Consider the following 19,342-nt stretch of genomic DNA (forward strand, 5'->3'; position numbering starts at 1 on the left):
TTTGTTTTGCATGCACACGTATAAAAATTGCGGTTTTTATCCAACGCAATCATAGGTTTGAACGTTGTTTTCAATTTAGACTTGTTTATATTTTTTCGTTTGGGCTTGTATTATATTTGCCTTCGGGTTTATATGATCCGTTCATCCTATTTTGACTCCTCAAAATTCAAGAGTCTATCCTAAATTGAGGTAAATTATGTGGCCTTCCAATAACCGTTTCGATTCCTAACATCACTGAAGAGACATTAATTGTCGAAATCCGGATATGGTGTACAAAAAATCTTTGCACCTTTGTTTGCGGTATACCATCTTTGTCGCAAGTTTATTGTTTTCTGTTTGGTATTAAATTTATAGTTAAGAAGATCCATTTATTACACCTTGTGATCCGTTTATTTGGCAATCGCCAATGGCAGTCAGCAGGATTTAAGAACATTTGTTGTTCGACCTGTTAGTCAAATGCGTTTTGTTAAAATATACTTTTTCACTCTTTTGGTCTTTTGGAAAATGTTGTTTGTGCTGTATTTAGACCCCTTTAACAAGAAATTTGTTTTGCATGCACACGTATAAAAATTGCGGTTTTTATCCAACGCAATCATAGGTTTGAACGTTGTTTTCAATTTAGACTTGTTTATATTTTTTCGTTTGGGCTTGTATTATATTTGCCTTCGGGTTTATATGATCCGTTCATCCTATTTTGACTCCTCAAAATTCAAGAGTCTATCCTAAATTGAGGTAAATTATGTGGCCTTCCAATAACCGTTTCGATTCCTAACATCACTGAAGAGACATTAATTGTCGAAATCCGGATATGGTGTACAAAAAATCTTTGCACCTTTGTTTGCAGTATACCATCTTTGTCGCAAGTTTATTGTTTTCTGTTTGGTATTAAATTTATAGTTAAGAAGATCCATTTATTACACCTTGTGATCCGTTTATTTGGCAATCGCCAATGGCAGTCAGCAGGATTTAAGAACATTTGTTGTTCGACCTGTTAGTCAAATGCGTTTTGTTAAAATATACTTTTTCACTCTTTTGGTCATTTGGAAAATGTTGTTTGTGCTGTATTTAGACCCCTCTAACAAGAAATTTGTTTTGCATGCACACGTATAAAAATTGCGGTTTTTATCCAACGCAATCATAGGTTTGAACGTTGTTTTCAATTTAGACTTGTTTATATTTTTTCGTTTGGGCTTGTATTATATTTGCCTTCGGGTTTATATGATCCGTTCATCCTATTTTGACTCCTCAAAATTCAAGAGTCTATCCTAAATTGAGGTAAATTATGTGGCCTTCCAATAACCGTTTCGATTCCTAACATCACTGAAGAGACATTAATTGTCGAAATCCGGATATGGTGTACAAAAAAATCTTTGCACCTTTGTTTGCGGTATACCATCTTTGTCGCAAGTTTATTGTTTTCTGTTTGGTATTAAATTTATAGTTAAGAAGATCCATTTATTACACCTTGTGATCCGTTTATTTGGCAATCGCCAATGGCAGTCAGCAGGATTTAAGAACATTTGTTGTTCGACCTGTTAGTCAAATGCGTATTGTTAAAATATACTTTTTCACTCTTTTGGTCTTTTGGAAAATGTTGTTTGTGCTGTATTTAGACCCCTCTAACAAGAAATTTGTTTTGCATGCACACGTATAAAAATTGCGGTTTTTATCCAACGCAATCATAGGTTTGAACGTTGTTTTCAATTTAGACTTGTATATATATATATATATATATATATCTGAGTTTTTAAGTATCCGGCTATGAAATATGAATAAGGAAGAAGATATCAAGGGAAAATCTCAAAATATACGAAACACAGATAACAACTTGACCAACAGCAAAACTGTCGTACAAACAAATAACAGCCAAACTACACCGAAATGTAAAAAGGAACATTACCACAAGGCGGTCTGATCTCAGACAAGCAGGAAGGAAGTCCTATTTAATAAAACAACTTCTTTATATTGTGCTAACAAAAACAAATTACATAAATTTGTGATTTAAAAGCGCATGGAGTATTTATATTTTTTATTGAACGCGATTATAAATTTTTTAAGTTATCTAACACTTTTTTGGAAATAAAAACAGCAGTATCATATCGGCCTTCTGTCTGTCCGTCCGTCCGTTCGTCAGCACTTCCAGGTCGTGCAATAAGTCAATATTATCTCCGATTTTCTAAAAAAAAAAAAAAAAAATGCAGTGTTTTTTGTGCTAGAATTTTAACAAAATTTGTTTCTCTATTTAAAAGGTCCAATTAGGGGTAAAGAATTAGTTTTTGTAAAAAAAAAGTCACAAATCTTTAGAAACATCTTTTTCTGTTAAGATTTTAATAACAATCAGGATCAGGACAATTGATAATGTATATTATGCATTCCAAATTGTTCCCTGATGTCAAAAATTACGGATATGTTCGTATTGTCGTAACCACATTCCAGATCTTTTTTTCCTCGGTTGCCGGTGATATCACTGTATGAGACTTTCACCATATTTATACTTGTATGAGCAACACGACGAGTGCCACATATAACAGGAGCAGGAGCTTCTTACCCTTCTGGAGTACCTAAGATCCCAGTTTTTGCTCAGTCTTTAGTTTTCTATATAGTGTTTAGTGAACTTCTTTGTCTTTTCGTCGAGTTTCGTTTTTTTTTTTTGCCATGACGTTGTCAGTTTTCCTCGACCTAGTTTTGAATATCCCCTTGGTATCTTCCGCCTCTTTTTAATGATTTTTATAGTTTGTTCTTATGTTGTCTTGTTATTCCATTGCCCCAGTATAGGGTTGAGCACCCACAAACATGTTAAATCCTATCACATTCTGTATCTGTCTATCCAAGTCAGGTGCCTGTAATTCAGTGGTGGTCGTTGGTGACTGTATACTTCTTTTTTTTTTTTCATTTGTTCTTTTTAGCATTTATTAGGCTGTTGGTTTTCTCTTTTGAATTGTTTCACTTTTAATCATGATGGATCCTTTAATAGCTTAAGCTTACTATAGGTATTGGTTTTGCTCATTGTTGAAGGCCATATAGTGCACTATAGTTGTATACATCCTCGTCCTTTTGTCTCTGGTGGATAGTTGTCTCATTGGCAATTGTAACACATCCCCTCATTTTCAAACTTATAAAAGAATGGGTACAAACCTTTAAGAATTCTTCTGAAACGGGCTTAAGTTTCACCATCTGGAGATTTCCAAAAAGTTTTCAAATGTGATGAAGAGTGGGTGCATATCTTCTGACAATGTATATATATATAGCAGGGTTTAAGTACATCCATTGTTCAACCTGCTAGTCAAATGCGTTTTGTTAAAATATACTTTTTCACTTTTTTGGTCTTTTGGAAAATGTTGTTTGTGCTGTATTAAGACCCCTCTTCCAAGAAATTTGTTTTGCATGCACACGTATAAAAATTGCGGTTTTTTTCTAACGCAATCATAGGTTTGAACGTTGTTTTCAATTTAGACTTGTATATATATATATACAACTCGTCTAAACATCAGCCCAACAATGTTAGATCTGTAAATTTGCTTTCGCAAATTTTTAGTTCTTCCCTGCGAAAGCAAATTTACAGATCTAACATTGTTGGGCTGATGTTTAGACGAGTTGTATATACAGAATGTACACAGCCATGTATCACCATCACTGCTGGTGATCCGATGGATAAATCTGTTGTAGAGTTGTCACTGGTTCAGACGTACTTATATATATATATAAGATATTCTAGTTTAAAGGTTAAGTAAGGGTTGAAAGCTGTAAGTGTTCATTAATCAAAATTGGTGCCTTCTATTGAGAATACTTCTGGAAATTAACAAAAAGTAAGTTTCAGCATCTAAAAAATCTGCAAAAATTTCCCATATTTTCACAACACGAATTGAGGTTACATTTTCAATGTATAGACAAACATCCAGCATTCTGAAAAAGATGTAGACTCCAGACTGTGAATAAGTTGATTATACCAAACAGGTACCTAATTTCCCACAAAACCTCCCCATCTGAACCTCCCATCTGCATTCCTGATCATTGCTTACTTTACAGACCTGCACTTTGCACAACCTGTTCACAAATTCAGAATGTTCTTTTCATCTTGGCTTTCATTAGGTACATGACCTAATAAGTGCAAATATGCCATTAATTTATTTATAAATCAAATTGAACAAGGTAGTTTCTCAGTTTAAAAAGGTTATCGTTTGTCTTTTGACAAATTTGAAGAAACTTCATTAAGAAAAAGATAGGCAATGTTTTAAATAGCATCCATTTAAACATTATAGTTTTAGGGTATCATGTTTGAAAACTGCATTGAGGAAAACATTTATATATAAACTTGACTACAGCATGTTATATCAGGTCTTTTTTGTGTTTTCTGGTCTGCAATCCTGTAAGTATGTAATGTTAGTCACTAACATCCACGTCCTTTGGTCTCTAGTGGATAGTTGTCTCATAAGCAATCATACCATATCTCCTTTGCATTAAAAGAACAACTAAACATTGAAGGGTTGTAAATTTCGTTTAACAAATAAAGTAATTGGACAGTATTTTTCATGAAGAGGAATTTTAATTAAATATATTCTTTATTATTATAAGTTCATATAATTAAACAAATTAATAAAATTAAGGATAAAATTGACTGAGAATGCCAATAGATTTGTAGAACAGAAAATAGATAACATAACAGCATATAGAAACATAGGTATTCATTCTATTGAATGACAATATTTTTTGATTTTTAAAGCTATTAATTTAGCAGTGAAAAATTTATAAACAAATATATCAGTAATGCATGATATGCCTGTTTCCTTTTTAACAAAAACAGAACAGTTTTTCCTTATTGAATTCCCATATCTATTGAATGACAAATTTTTGAAGAAAAAAAATAAATGAGCTAGCTGCAATGAATTCCAGCATCAATTAATAAACTGCTTCGCTGAACGCAGCTGGATACGCCCACAGAGGTCTAACCCTGAACAGTTGGGGCAAAAATGGACACAATATTCAAGCTTGATACAGGTCTGAATTTGGATTGTAATTAAATATTTGACATACATCTATTTTAGGTTTCTGAATAAATGTAGTCAAAGAACTTGAAGTTGGTTATATGAATTGAATTTATATTCAATTAAAGATTTCTTGCTGTTGTGCAATACACTGTGCTGTTGCGAAATACTTAGTAAATCTGTTGTCAGACTATAAACAAAAAAATTTGTAAAATTCTAAAGGGAGCTTACATCAATAGATATAAACAGTTCACCAAAGTTTCATACGAATTGCTGAAAGCATTTTTGAGTTTTTGTCTGAAAACTGGAAAATCCCCCCTTTTTTAATGAATAAACCCCATAATTCGGAAATGTAAAATCTAAAATTTATAAAATTCTAAAGGGAGCTTACATCAATAGATATCAACAATTCATCAAAGTTTCATGAGAACTGCTGAAAGCATTTTTGAGTTATTGTCCGAAAACTGGAAAATCCCCCTTTTTTTTATGAATAAAACCCCATAACTCGGAAACGTAAAATCTAAAATTTATAAAAATCCAAAGGGAGCTCATGTCAATAGATATAAACAATTAACCAAAATTTCTTGCAAGTTGGTGAAAGCATTCTTGAGTTATTGTCCGAAAACTGGAAAATCCCCCTTTTTTAATGAATAAAACCCCATAACTCGGAAACGTAAAATCTAAAATTTATAAAAAACGAAAGGGAGCTCACGTCAATAGATATAAACAATTCACCAAAGTTTTAAGCAAATTGGTTAAAGCGTTTTTGAGTTAATGTCCGACATGTTGACGACAGACGGACGGACAGACGGACGGACAGACGGACGTACAACCGTATACCATAATATGTCCCGTAAACGGGCGTATAAAAAGCTTTTTGAGAATTGGTACATAAAAAGCTTAACTGATTATAATATGACAGTTTAGTCCAATATCCATATGCATTGAAGGATGGTCAATATAGTCAAGACTAAACCAGAGCTTATCTTTATCATCTCATTTTGTAAAGTTGGGCTTTTTAATTGGTTTTAACCAATGAGGTCATATAACCTCTATTCATATTATTTCCTTGGTTATTACATACCTTTATTATTATACAAAATTCGAAATATGGTACTATTTTCTGACAAACCCAAATCCCAAACAATAAATTAAATTTTTTAAAATAATAAATCAATACTTCAATCAATTTTAACATTATGTAATAATTCCCGAGAAGCAATTAAAGCAAATATGAAGTAAATACATCATATGAAGTGTGAATAATTGGAAGAACATCATTATTCCATTATAAATCATAATACATTCATCTGAGGTGCAGGGGTTCTTTTCACAAAATATCTAGAGACAAACAAGTGTCTTTAATTTTAACTGAAATTTCCATCACTTACATTACGCAGTAATATTAATGATGCTAGCTACTCAAAACCCTTAACCAAAAGAACAATAAATGCATTTGCTAAATGTATCTTATACATATAAAAAATATATGACTCTACTCTTTGAAACAACAATAAAAATAGATCTACATGATTATCATCATTGCCTAGAATTATTTTCGTTTGACATTAGATAATATGAAGATTTTAAAATAACCTATTGCAGATTTGGTAGCAAATATAATGAAAGAAAGTATCTATAAATACAATAAAACTAGAGGCTCTGAAGAGCCTGTGTCGCTCACCTGTATCTACTGTGGTTTTGGAAATCATGTAAAATAAGGTTAAAATCATAATAAATAGTATTAGATACCCTAATAATGATTGAGGCCAAGTTTGGTTTAATTTGGCCAAGTGGTTAAATTAAAAGCAGGTCATCCCATTGTAGTCTTACAATAGTTACTGAAGACCCCTTATCATGATTTAAATTAGTTTTCAAGTTGTGAACATTTGAAATTTTTTTTTTACAATTTTCCAATAGACTTCTATAGTAAACCCCTATGTTCTATTTTTAGCCATGGCGGCCATGTTGGTTGGCAGGGTCATCAGATACATTTTTCAATCAAGATACCCTACTGAATATTGGGGCTAATTTTAATTCTATTCAGCCCAGTAGATTAAGTGAATTAGATTTTTGTAAAAAATTACAAAAATTTAAGAAAAATTGTTAAAAATTTACTATAAAGGGCAATAACTCCTTAAGAGGTCAATTGGCAATTTTGTTCATAATGTCTCATTTGCAGATCGTAATTTGCTGAACATTACTGCTGTTTACAGTTTATCTCTATCTATAATAATATTTAAGATAATAACCAAAAACTGCAAAATTTCCTTAAAATTACCAATTCAGGGGCAGCAACCCAACAACAGGTTGTCTGATTTGTCTGAAAATTTCAGAGCAGATAGATCTTAACCTGATGAACATTTTTATCTAGTCAGATTTGCTCTAAATGCTTTAGTTTCAGAAATATAAGCCAAAAACTGCATTTTACCCCTCTATTCTATTTTTAGCCATTTTCAATAAGATACCCTAATGATGATTGTGGCCAAGTTTGGTTGAATTTGTCTCAGTAGTTTCAGAGGAGAAGATTTTTGTAAAAGATTACAAAAATTTACAAAAAATAGTTACAAATTGACTTTAAAGGGCAATAACTCCTTAAGGGGTCAATTGACAATTTCGGTTATGTTTCACTTATTTGTAGATCTTACTTTGCTGAACATTATAAACCAAAAACTGCAAAATTTCCTTTAAATTACCAATTCAGGGGCAGCAACCCAACAACGGGTTGTCTGATTTGTCTGAAATTTTCAGAGCAGATAGATCTTAACCTGATGAACATTTTTACCCTGTCAGATATTCTCAATGCTTAAGTTTAAAAGATATAAGCCAAAAAAGGCATTTTACCCCTATGTTCTATTTTTAGCCATGTCGGCCATGTTGGTTGGCAGGCGGGGTCATCGAACATATTTTTTAAACTAGTTACCCCAATGATGATTGTGGCCAAGTTTGGTTAAATTTGGCCCAGTAGTTTCAGGGGAGAAAATTTTTGTAAAAGTTAACGGACGACGACGGATGCCAAGTGATGAGAAAAGCTCACTTGGCCCATTGGGCCAGGTCAGCTATAAAACTATAATATCAATACAAAAAGATCATTATGTATCTTGGATTACTGATTAATAAAAAGTAGAAAGATCTAACATTGTAACCAGTTTCATGTAAACAAAAATGCATTGAAAAGAAGTGGGATAAGGCCACTCATAATAAAGAGCTTGGGTCTGAAATAGGTAAAAATATATGTATGTTCAACAGGCATAATTTTGAAGAAAAAAAAATGGAACTGACCATTCTAATCACATGCAAATCTGTATATTAGAATCTAATAATGTTTTACATACATACAATAAATCGTGTGCGTATTATAAGAGAAGTTGCAATCACATAATTCATGATGGACTGGGTAATATTTCTGAGTTCAAAGGGGCATAATTCTAGGATTGATTGATAGATGTTTGTTTTCCACCTCATCAGCGCAAAAAAGACCATGTCACAGTGATATAAATCTAGAAAAAGTACCAGATATCCTGCCTATGGTAATGTTTGTATACCCTTTTCCATTACTCACATGCAAATAAAGGAGAGAGGAAATGGTTCAGAGTGAAAGAAATATAGTTATAGACAGACAGACTGGTTTCAGTTCAAATGAAATTTTGATAGGTAATACCTATCAAAATTTCATATGAACTGAAAGAAATTTTAGAAAACAAAAATACCAGTTTTGGAATGTTTGAAAGTAAATGGAAATAAATGTCTAAACAAAATAAATTATAATAACAATACAAGCAATACAACACAATTCCTTGGTACAAACATAATAATATCATTTCCCTACTAAAATCAAAATAAAGAGATGTATGATTTACAATTTAATAACTATGATAATTAATTATATTTCAATCTGTTTACCTCTTGTCTGATGACAAAAATGTTATTCATGTATAGCGACAAGGGTTACAGTTAGATATCTAAGTTCTGACTCACTATACTTTATCGAAGGCAGCTTGCAACTGAACTTATTTTTGGGTTTTTTTTCACAAAAAGGTAAAATTTTCAAAACAAGTTGGCATTCCTAAACCACATGTTTGGGCCCCTTAAATTTGAAAATAGCAAAACATTGCAAAATTACAAATGTTAAATTAGTCTGTGAGATATGAATAATATTTCAAAATATTTGATACATATTTGCTTTTATCCTCCAACTTCGAGCAGTTGCAGAAAACTGCTATCTACTATTATCTCATTTAAAGTATCATTAATACTAATCTTTGAGACATCAACAACTTCTTTAAACAAAAACAAAAAGTTTGCTTCCAAATTTTTTTTGAGCTTTATCAAAATAAATTGTTTAAGTAGGTTGTTGCTGACATCCTATTTATAAAAAAAACAAAAACAATGCATATCATGTTTACTTTTTGGATGGTCATCAGAGCAGTCAATAAGGATGTTATTAGTGTCACTGGTGAATCTTTCAAAAAAAACCAAAAGGAATTGAAGCATTACTTTCAGAACCTGATAACCATGCATGCATGCATCTATACAAATAAAGCAGTTACTTTATAAATAATAAATAATTACTTGTGATTTCAGTTTATACAATACCTTTGTCTACAGTGCAATGTAAAAGTTGTCATCTCGATTGTAAATATATGGTAAAATTTGATACTTGAGAACCATAACTTTTTACAATTTGATATATCTAACTTTTGATAGAAATGTATGCACAAGTTTTCTCTGTGAATAATCTGATATAACAAGTTACAACAATATAAAATATCAATGAACATAAACTAGTAGAAACTGAAATATGTAATAATGACAGTAAGGTTTACAATTTTGAGCAAGATTTACATGGCACATAGATATACTACAATCCTTACAGAATGAAATGTAAATCAAAGCAACTTCAATATAATATATAATACAATACAAGAGGATTGCAGTTGTGGAGTACAAAGATGGATTTCTGAACAGATGTATGTACAAGGAGAAAACCTAAAACCTCAAGTAACATTTGTAAGAGGTATAAAAATAGAAATGCTACAAAAGCAATTTTATAACAGAATTGAATTTTCAACTGTATTTTTCTGCTCCTTATTAAAGTCTTCCAAAATGACACCACAGAGAGTCTACATTACATATAATCTTAATATATCAATACTAACATGTCTTATTTAGACTATGATTTATAAATGCAAATTTACAGCTTGGTGGAGAATTTTAAATATTCATAACACAATGGCAGTGGACACTATTCCGAGATTTTCATATTTTATAAGATTCATATTTTCTACTTTCTGTGACATATATGGTAAACAACTTACATTTTGACAACATAAATTGCATATGAATACATATCTGAATACATGTAGTAAATTTCGTCTTTAAAAATGGTTAGTAGAAATAAATATATAACAAAGCAAATTTCTTGACACAGTTGTCTCTCTTTAGTTTATACATTTTTTAGAAAATAAAACATTATATAACAGGTACACAAAGAAATGCTGATAGGTGGGGATTGCAAAACATTTGATGATTTAGATACAATGTATTGTCAAGAACATACAGGTGGTCTGAAACAAATTCTCCCGAAGTAAGTATTTTAAGTTAATTTCTCTAACAAAATTGGAATTTGTGTTTAACTTCTCAGTTCTTTTATGACTTTCAGTCAGAAATATAATCAAAGCATCATTGATGTTGTGATCCAGCCATATTCATAGCTAGTCTCATATTCTTTCTGACCATACTTTTTTCTAAATTTTTTTCTCTCTTTTCATTTCCAATCTGTAAAATTTCTATGTTATTGTCTAAAGGTAGGGAATTTCGCAACATTGATAACTAGATATATATACTGATCTTTCAATTTTAAACTCTGTCAGATTTTATTTTTGAAAAGAATGGAAAGGAAAATCGTCAAACAAGTAATATATTTTTATATGCCCTTTATAATGACAGGTTTAATCATTTCCAGAAAGAGGCCTTATAAATGCACTTTCTCAACAATAAAAATTAAAAAAAATAACCATTTTTTATCTAAATTGGTGTTCATTCTTCATTAAGAAAAAATACATTTCCTGTATTCAAATCTGAATGTACAAATACCTAATGCTGAGATATTTCCAATTACTGTTAAATAGCAATATAATGGGATATAAATGTAAAACAAACAAATAAATTTTATTGCAGAAAATGCTCAGGTAAGAGTTATGCAATTTTGTTTAATATTTCAACAAAATTTCTGATAATTGTAACTAATTAATTAGAACTTGATTATTGACTTACGTCAGATAATAATGGCACTGATTTTACAAGTAAAATAAAATTTGCTTGCATTTTTTATACATTTTAAGTATTTTCATTGAAAAAAAAACACATCAGATTAATCATTCAGCTAGCTAGCAAAATTAACAGAATATTTTAATGTAGTGTAGATCAAAATAAATAATGCATTTGTAGGTGTACTATTGAGGTCAAGAATGTGTGTATTCAGTTAGGTGTGTAATAAATTGTGTCTGTTTAATTATGTAACAGGTCATGATATATTAACTGTTTTGAATTAAGCCTGGGGTTGTTTCTAATTAATACTTATTTGAAAATCATGGCAGTTAATAATCAAGCCGACCGTGCAAGGGCTGTATAGCCAGTCAAGGTCGTTAAAAACTTCCATTTGTTGTTAATAATCATTCTGACTCTTACTTTCATATGGAAAGAATTGGAGTAATACCATTTCAAAAAAGTGTGGGAATCAACTTAGATTTTTTAATACACATGTTGACCTACATTTCATTGAACAATAATTTACACAAGCACAAGATACTAATATAATACTTTCAAAATTCTTATCAACTGATTCAATTGATGTACAAATACTTTTTCAAATTAATTCATAAATAGTAAATCATCATAAATTTTGATTTAGAAAGGAACTATATGCAAGTGTATATCTAAAATAAAGTCACTATTCGCCCAATCTTTTCTTAATTTAAGAATGTCAAAAGTTTGCAGTTGATGATTAAAATGGTTTCTGCAAGTCATAAAAACACATAATTAGTTTCATGATATGTCTTCAACTTAGTATTCTGCACCATCTCCAAAACCAGAGTGATCGCATAGATCCAGCATGGCTGAATCAAAATCCAAATAAAAAGCCAGCAGGTTTACTGTAACATGTGACATGGTTGCATATCATTAATTTATCCTGAATATGCATGGAAGGTAAGTAAACAACAATCAATCAATCAATTTATTAATTTATCCAGACAATAGTTACAAAAATGTATTTTTACTAAAAATAACATAAATAAACACTTTACATTAATGATTTATCTTTATCTTCCTGAAAGGGTAGATCACATTTCTTAGAAATAAATTGATTGCTTCTAATTTGTTGTAGCATTATTAGTTAGCACACATATTTTGGTGGGTTATTCATATTTATAAATTTTGATATCTAGTAAAAATTAAAGAAAGAAAAATAGTCATATTGGCTCTGTCCTTTATAAAGCAACAATGAAAACATTACTGATAAGCTTATGCTCCATCACATAATGAAGCCTATCTGAGAGGTACAGTGTATGAAAAAAAAACACAAAAAATAAACTTAACAGTAAACAAAACATATGTAACATGTGAGCAAAAGAAAACTATGTAAAATGTATATTCAGTCTGTTTTTCATCATAACTCTGTTTTATTACCATGATCTGGATTTAGCCAGGCAGAATACATCTCATAAACATCTCTGTTCTTGGTTCGACTCACTTCAAATCCTAATTCATTGATCCGCTTCAGTGCCCACTTGAAATCTTTCTCATATTGTAAGGCTGCTGCAAGTACTGCCATAAATGCTGAAAAATAGTCATGTGAAATTTATTTTATAGTTTCTTTTTAAACCACACTGCAAAATTTTATTATAAAAATGTATGTGGATAATACCTATGCTCACAGCATACTGTAAACCAACTAATTTTAGCATACAATTTATATTTGTTGGCTAGATATAAGAAGTCACAGTATTTTTGAATAAATTTATTCTCTGTTAAAACAGTGATATAATGATCAAAGATACCCCTGCAGTTCAACTTTAGTATCAATGTTGTAAATTTTAGAGCTACCATTAAATGTATTTCATATACTAAACATAAGTATACATTTCTATTTGAATAAAAGTACATAGACTTTAAACTACATTCCCCAATCCTAAGCAGGATTTATTTTTAGATAATTGTGTCATTTTTACTATGATAGTAAAAGAAAGGTGATCAAATCTGAAAATAATATAGAGCTGCACCATGAGCTCATGATACGCCCGTCACTTTTTCAATAAATATAAAAAAGAAGATGTGGTATGATTGCCAATGAGACAACTCTCCACAAGAGACCAAATGACACAGAAATTAACAACTATAGGTCACCGTACAGCCTTCAACAATGAGCAAAGCCCATACCGCACAGTCAGCTATAAAAGGCCCCGAAATGACAATGTAAAACAATTCAAACGAGAAAACTAACGGCCTAATTTATGTACAAAAAATTAACGAAAAACAAATATGTAACAAATAAACAAACGACAACCACTGAATTACAGGCTCCTGACTTGGGACAGGCACATACATGCAGAATGTGGCGGGGTTAAACATGTTAGCGGGATCCCAACCCTCCCCCTAACCTGGGACAGTGGTGTAACAGTACAACATAAGAACGAACTATACAAATCAGTTGAAAGAGGCTTAACTCATCAGATGGATAAAAATACAAATACTACAAATGCAAGTGGACGTGGCAGGGTACTTGTACATCCAAACAACAAAAAGACACTAAGTACAGATCTGAGAGTACTCACAGTTACTGACAGCTAGTTCAAAGCCACTAACAACTAATAAAAAAATCATGCATCTAAGACTAAATTATCAATCCGTACACATCCAACATCCAATGGATTTAGTGTAAAGACGTCATAAACAGTCAGAGAAAAAATTCCAAAACTTCTCAATTTCATATCAGAAACTTATAAAAAACTAAAGGGAACTTATATTAATAGGTACAAACCAGTCACCAAAGTTTCAAGAAAACTGCTCAAAGCATTTTTGAGTTATTGTCCGAAAACTGGAAAATCAAACCTTTTTTATGAATAAAGTCCCAATACACCAAAATATAAAATCAAAAAAATTTTAAAATTGAAAGGGAACTTATGTCAATACATATATAAACAATTCCCCAAAGTTTCATGAAAAATGTTGAAAGCATTTTTGAGTTATAGTCAGAAAACTGGAAAAAATCCATTTTTTATGAATAAAATCCCATAACTTGAAAATGTAAAATCTAAAATTTATAAAAATCGAAAGGGAGCTTACGTCAATAGATATAAACAATTCAACAAAGTTTCATGAAAATTGGTAAAAGCTTTTTTGAGTCATTGTCTGACATGTTGAAGACAGACGGACAGAGGTATACTAAAATACCAGGGGCGTAGCTGGACTTAAATAAAATATTTTTTTTGGACCATTTTATGCAGAAAATGATAACTTTTTTCGGGCATTTTCCCGGTATGCCATGCTTATGAAATTCACATCACATTCACGCCCAAACTCCTATTTTGTGAATACTTGTGGACTTTATAGTGATTCGGCAAGGGGGGAGGCTATGGACCGCTCAAAGTCCCCAGCTGGTCCAGGATAGCACCCTAGTCGGGGATTCAGGGCAGCACCATAGACGGTGGTCCAGGGAAGCAAATCCCCATGAAGCTCCGGGCATATGAGTAATTACAGTGACTGCTTTGAACATGAAAAATACCCTATCTGTTTCTTACTATACCATATTTTCATGAAACGATAGTAAAAGTCTAGTGAGTTCCGTAATTTGCTGCTTATATTATTAACATGGTTATTTTCAAATATAAAAAAAAAATTTATAAAACGGGAAGATCAGGATAAGTCGACAACCGAATCGTTAATCAATGGACAATTGACAAACCTGGGACCCAGAAAACAATGTGGCGACCTCCGGTGCTCCGGCCAAAAGGGTAAGCAGTTCCTGCTTCTTGCAAGACACACGTAGTGTGTCTCACGAAGGTCATTCTCAAATCAAAGGAGAGGTTTCTACGACAACGGTAGAAGGTCATTTGGGACACAGATACCCCAGGTGAATCAATAGTCTTTTGGACGAACGGACAATGGGAATACGAAATCTAACGGCCACTTTTAAGTCTTGACTTATAAGTAAGGGATATAAATCTAAGATGTTTTCAAGGTGATTGTATTGAGCCTGTATTATTAAATGTTAATACTGCATGTAAGACTTAAAGTAAAGTTAATATCGAAAGTCCATTTATCTATTTTTTGCCTAGGCAAATGATCGCAGAACTCTCTCGGTGTTAATATCCATTTCTTTGTGAACATGTATGAGCACCAACGAAGATAGTCTGTCCTGTACCATGGTTGAACGGAGATAACTTTCCGGTCGCCTTAATCAGAGACATATATATACACAGTGTATATATGTCTCTGCCTTAATGCACCAAATGACCGTTCAGTAGTTGATGTAGTTACTGGCATTGTAATTAGAATTGAGAAGATTGCGAATATTGAAGGATATATAGTTCCTTATTAGTCACTGCTACAGACGACATCAAAGATTTGGGCTTTAAACACCGCCAGACACGATAATCTGTAAAGACTAAAGACTATCCGTAATTCAATTTCAGATTTTTTTTTTTTTGGTGAAAAAAATGTGCAAGCAAATGATTTTTTGCGTAAAGCCAGCTACGCGCCTGAATACGTCCCGTAAACGGGCATATAAAAAATTGTGAAAAAAATGTCTATTATCTTAAACCTTACCAACTCTCTTTCCACTAGCACAATGAACTAACACAGGACCTTGTTTTCCAATCTCTAGCAGTTTATCTTTATACTGAGCAAATAATTCTTTACTGTACTTTCCAGTTGACTCTTTTAATAAATAATTGGAACATATAGTATATTCTGTACATTGATACATGATGATCCACAAATGGATGAGGCAGTAACTGTAGTTTCCAAAATGGTTAAATTCATGTCAATTCTGTACATTTTTGAAAAAGGTTAGAGAAGGAAAAAGTCATTGAATTAGAGAAAACACCCACCAGATGAGGAGTTACCCTTTTAAAAAAGTTTTTATCTTAATCATGTTAATAATGATCAAAATTGAAGTCCTCTTTTTTAATTGAACTTTAAGAAGATTTAATTTACTATATTTGCAGTCACTTTTCTCCAAATATTATATGCTTATTCAGTGTCTTAAAAGTAATATGTCCCTGAAAGTTTGGATAAAAAAAATTGAACAAAATGTTGCTTCATCATGCTTATTAAATGTGATAAGCTCCAGGTATATGTTTCTCTTCCAAAGACTGTTATAAAAATGTAAGATAACCTCTCATTTCAAAGGTACCAAATCTTTCTTGGAACTAAATCTGATTCAGTAGATGGTTCCAAACCTATTTTTTTCAGATGTAAAATGTACATCATAAATCAATGTTTTTTTTATAAATCCATTATTTTTTGGTCTACTTTTGCTCTGGTCTATGGGCCTCATTTTGTCTCTGAAAGGACCAGTCTTTTCTCTACAGCAAGCTTGGCAGAAAAAAGAAAGTGCCAATTTTAAAGTCTTTGGTCTGACTTAGGCTTAAGATCAAGCCAACAACCTCCTGCATTTGCAGTGGTATATTATCTTCTATTCCCTCTTTTACCAATTATTTAGTCTTTCTGGCAAATTGTCACCACTGCTAAGTGCTAATGGCCTTATGGCTACCAATTAATGTTCATTCTTAGCTCACCATGTCATATTTGGTTGCTGTCTCAATTCTCCTTGTGCCTTTTTAATTTCTCCTTTCCCATAACAAAATATCCAATATCTACACCAGTGATATCCAATAATATAAGTACAACAATTATCAAATATATATACATGTTTTGAAGCAAGCTCAGCATGATTTGTACCAAAGATCACACAGAAAACATTGGATTTTCATTCCAACTTTGAAGAATTTATATGTATGAAAGGCAAACACACCAATGTACTAATTTTTTTTTATCTTTTTTTTAAACAGGAAGTTGTTGAGTGATGAATCTGAAAACGCATCACACGGTATAGCTGACTTATATAAACCCTGAAACCAAATTTCAGAAATCCTTATGATGTAGTTCCTGAGAAAGATGCGACGAAAAATATTCATGGGATAGAAAGACGGACTGACGATCAGACAGACAGAGGTAAAACAGTATACCTCCACTTTTTTAAAGCGGGGGTATAATAAACCACACAATTGTTTGACATGAAAGTGTACGGGATCTCTCCAACTAACACCCTTTTTTTTAAAAAGGCTTTTGTTTAAGATAATTGCAATGTTTAAATGATATAAATGAAGAACCTACCTATAGGTAAAAGGTAGTAGTCAAGATCAAATTCTTTAATGTGTTTACTCTGCAAATCCTCATTGTAGCCTATCTCATCACCATATTCTTCATGATGTCGATTTTCATAATTAACTGGAGAAGTTGGCGAGATATAATGGTTTTCTTTTGACGCATCAAGAATTATATTTTTTATATGTGAATGTGTTTGTCGTAAAGGTTTATAATCTGAATCATATGTTGGTGTGCCATCTTGCACATTGAGAAGTGTTACAGTTTCCTGTGATGGTTTTCCATTATGTGTTGTATCAAGTCTCATATTAATGATAGATTTAAAGCCAATGAACTCAAGTTCCTGTAAATGTCCTTTTCTGATCTGTCCAGCAGTATACCAGTTTTTGTATACAGGATGGGCCAGCCAGAAATCAAGCCAGTCATCTGGCTCAGTTTCTGGTTTTGGTGGATTTTCTACAATTGGCTCACCAGTGACTTTTGCAACCACAGCTTTTAAGGTATGATTTGAGGTAAAATCTTTACCCATAAGTGCACTCATTTTGTAAAATTTTTCACTGTCAACATGTGGAACAAAATTTGGATTATGTCTTGACTGATTTGCCAAATACAACAATGTTGTATATGCTATTGTGAATGCACGATTACAATGTAAAAGAATTGGTTTCTCTACTTGTGAAATAGCTTCTGTCAATTTCCTTATTGCATCTTCAGAAGCGAATTCTTCATCTTCTTCCAATACTGCAAGATATTGAAGACCAGCAATTTTAGCTATCTGACTTGCCTCAAATGCAGTTGGTAAGTATTCCCCACCAAAATCTCCAGCGCGCAAGTCATTAAATAGTGAAATAATGCTTCTAAATCCAGCCTCAGATGCATATTTTATTTGTCTTTCAATTAACCCTCCAGCAACATGTAGATCTGGAGTTAATTCTTTGGCCCACCAAAGTTTTTTGGGGGCTTTAAGGCCGGGTGCACTTCTTTTTTGCAAGGTGTCAAGTTCAATATCACAAGTACTTTGACATAAGAAAAGCTGTGTAAACAAAATTAGAATGCTTATGAGCTGAAACCATCGACACGTGTCCCTTCTCCTACCAAGTAATATAGTGAATGGATCCATGTTTACATTTATGATTTAACTGCCGATTATCATAGCGGACCACGTAATCACAAAACAGAGATAATGAAGTCACGATTCGGAACAAAATCTGTTCGGCCCATACTCTGTCAGAAAGGTATGCAGAGTCTAAAATTGTCTACAAGACCAAGTAACTGTCATTGAAATTTAAGTTCCCTAGTGATCAAATATTGGCAATGTGAAATTCAGTCATTGTCAACCTGTGTTTTTTTGTTTGAAACCTGATTTTCTAGAATGTGCAGACGCTTGTTATGGAATCGTGGCATCTACTTCCGGTGTCTAAAAGTTTAACGAATGACGGCCATTCTCCGGGGTAAACACTAACACTGTTCTCCTTGATATAAGCAGAAACAGATATATATGTCGTTGACATGAAAAGTCCCCTTAAAATTTGTTGGAATATACTTGTAGTTTTTAAAGTATACAATTCATAATTATATAATTTAAATGCGCTTCTCCAAAAATAGTTTTCCAATCTAAAAAAACTTGGCACTGTCTACGATTACATTAAAAACGTAACCGTGAGTAACAAAAAAGTTATTGATACGTTGGACACTAATTGCCGGAATGCTAAGTTGGATTAGGAACTGATTAATGATTACCAAGTTGAACGTAACAAAAATATTTGTGTCCGTTATTGTTAAAAAAAAAGAAGAAAAAAACTTACCCCTATCCAGAGACATGTGTGTGTTTATATGTCTCAGGCTGCCCTATCCCAACCCCAATCCCTTAATAAGATGAATGGTCAATGCCTTGTAGATCATATGCACGCAGTGTTAAGTATACATTTGTACTGAGAATACTATAACACTATAATATGTGTTATAGTAGT

General features: G+C 32.1%; 1 protein-coding gene across 1 annotated transcript; it reads right to left on the reverse strand.

Annotated features, from left to right (window-relative positions):
- Positions 1 to 11,147: 11,147 nt before the first annotated feature.
- LOC127731666 (uncharacterized) lies at positions 11,148 to 18,778 on the reverse strand. The gene is made up of 3 exons (XM_052240457.1): positions 17,382 to 18,778; positions 15,810 to 15,920; positions 11,148 to 12,821 (listed from the first exon to the last, which is right to left on the reverse strand). Exons 1-3 carry the CDS (start codon positions 18,490 to 18,492, stop codon positions 12,652 to 12,654), a joined length of 1,392 nt encoding a protein of 463 aa, XP_052096417.1. The 5' UTR covers positions 18,493 to 18,778; the 3' UTR covers positions 11,148 to 12,651.
- Between the last annotated feature and the right edge of the window lie 564 nt (positions 18,779 to 19,342).

The sequence above is a fragment of the Mytilus californianus genome, unplaced genomic scaffold (genome assembly GCF_021869535.1).
Source record: "Mytilus californianus isolate M0D057914Y unplaced genomic scaffold, xbMytCali1.0.p SCAF_1, whole genome shotgun sequence".
Lineage (NCBI taxonomy): Eukaryota > Metazoa > Mollusca > Bivalvia > Mytilida > Mytilidae > Mytilus > Mytilus californianus.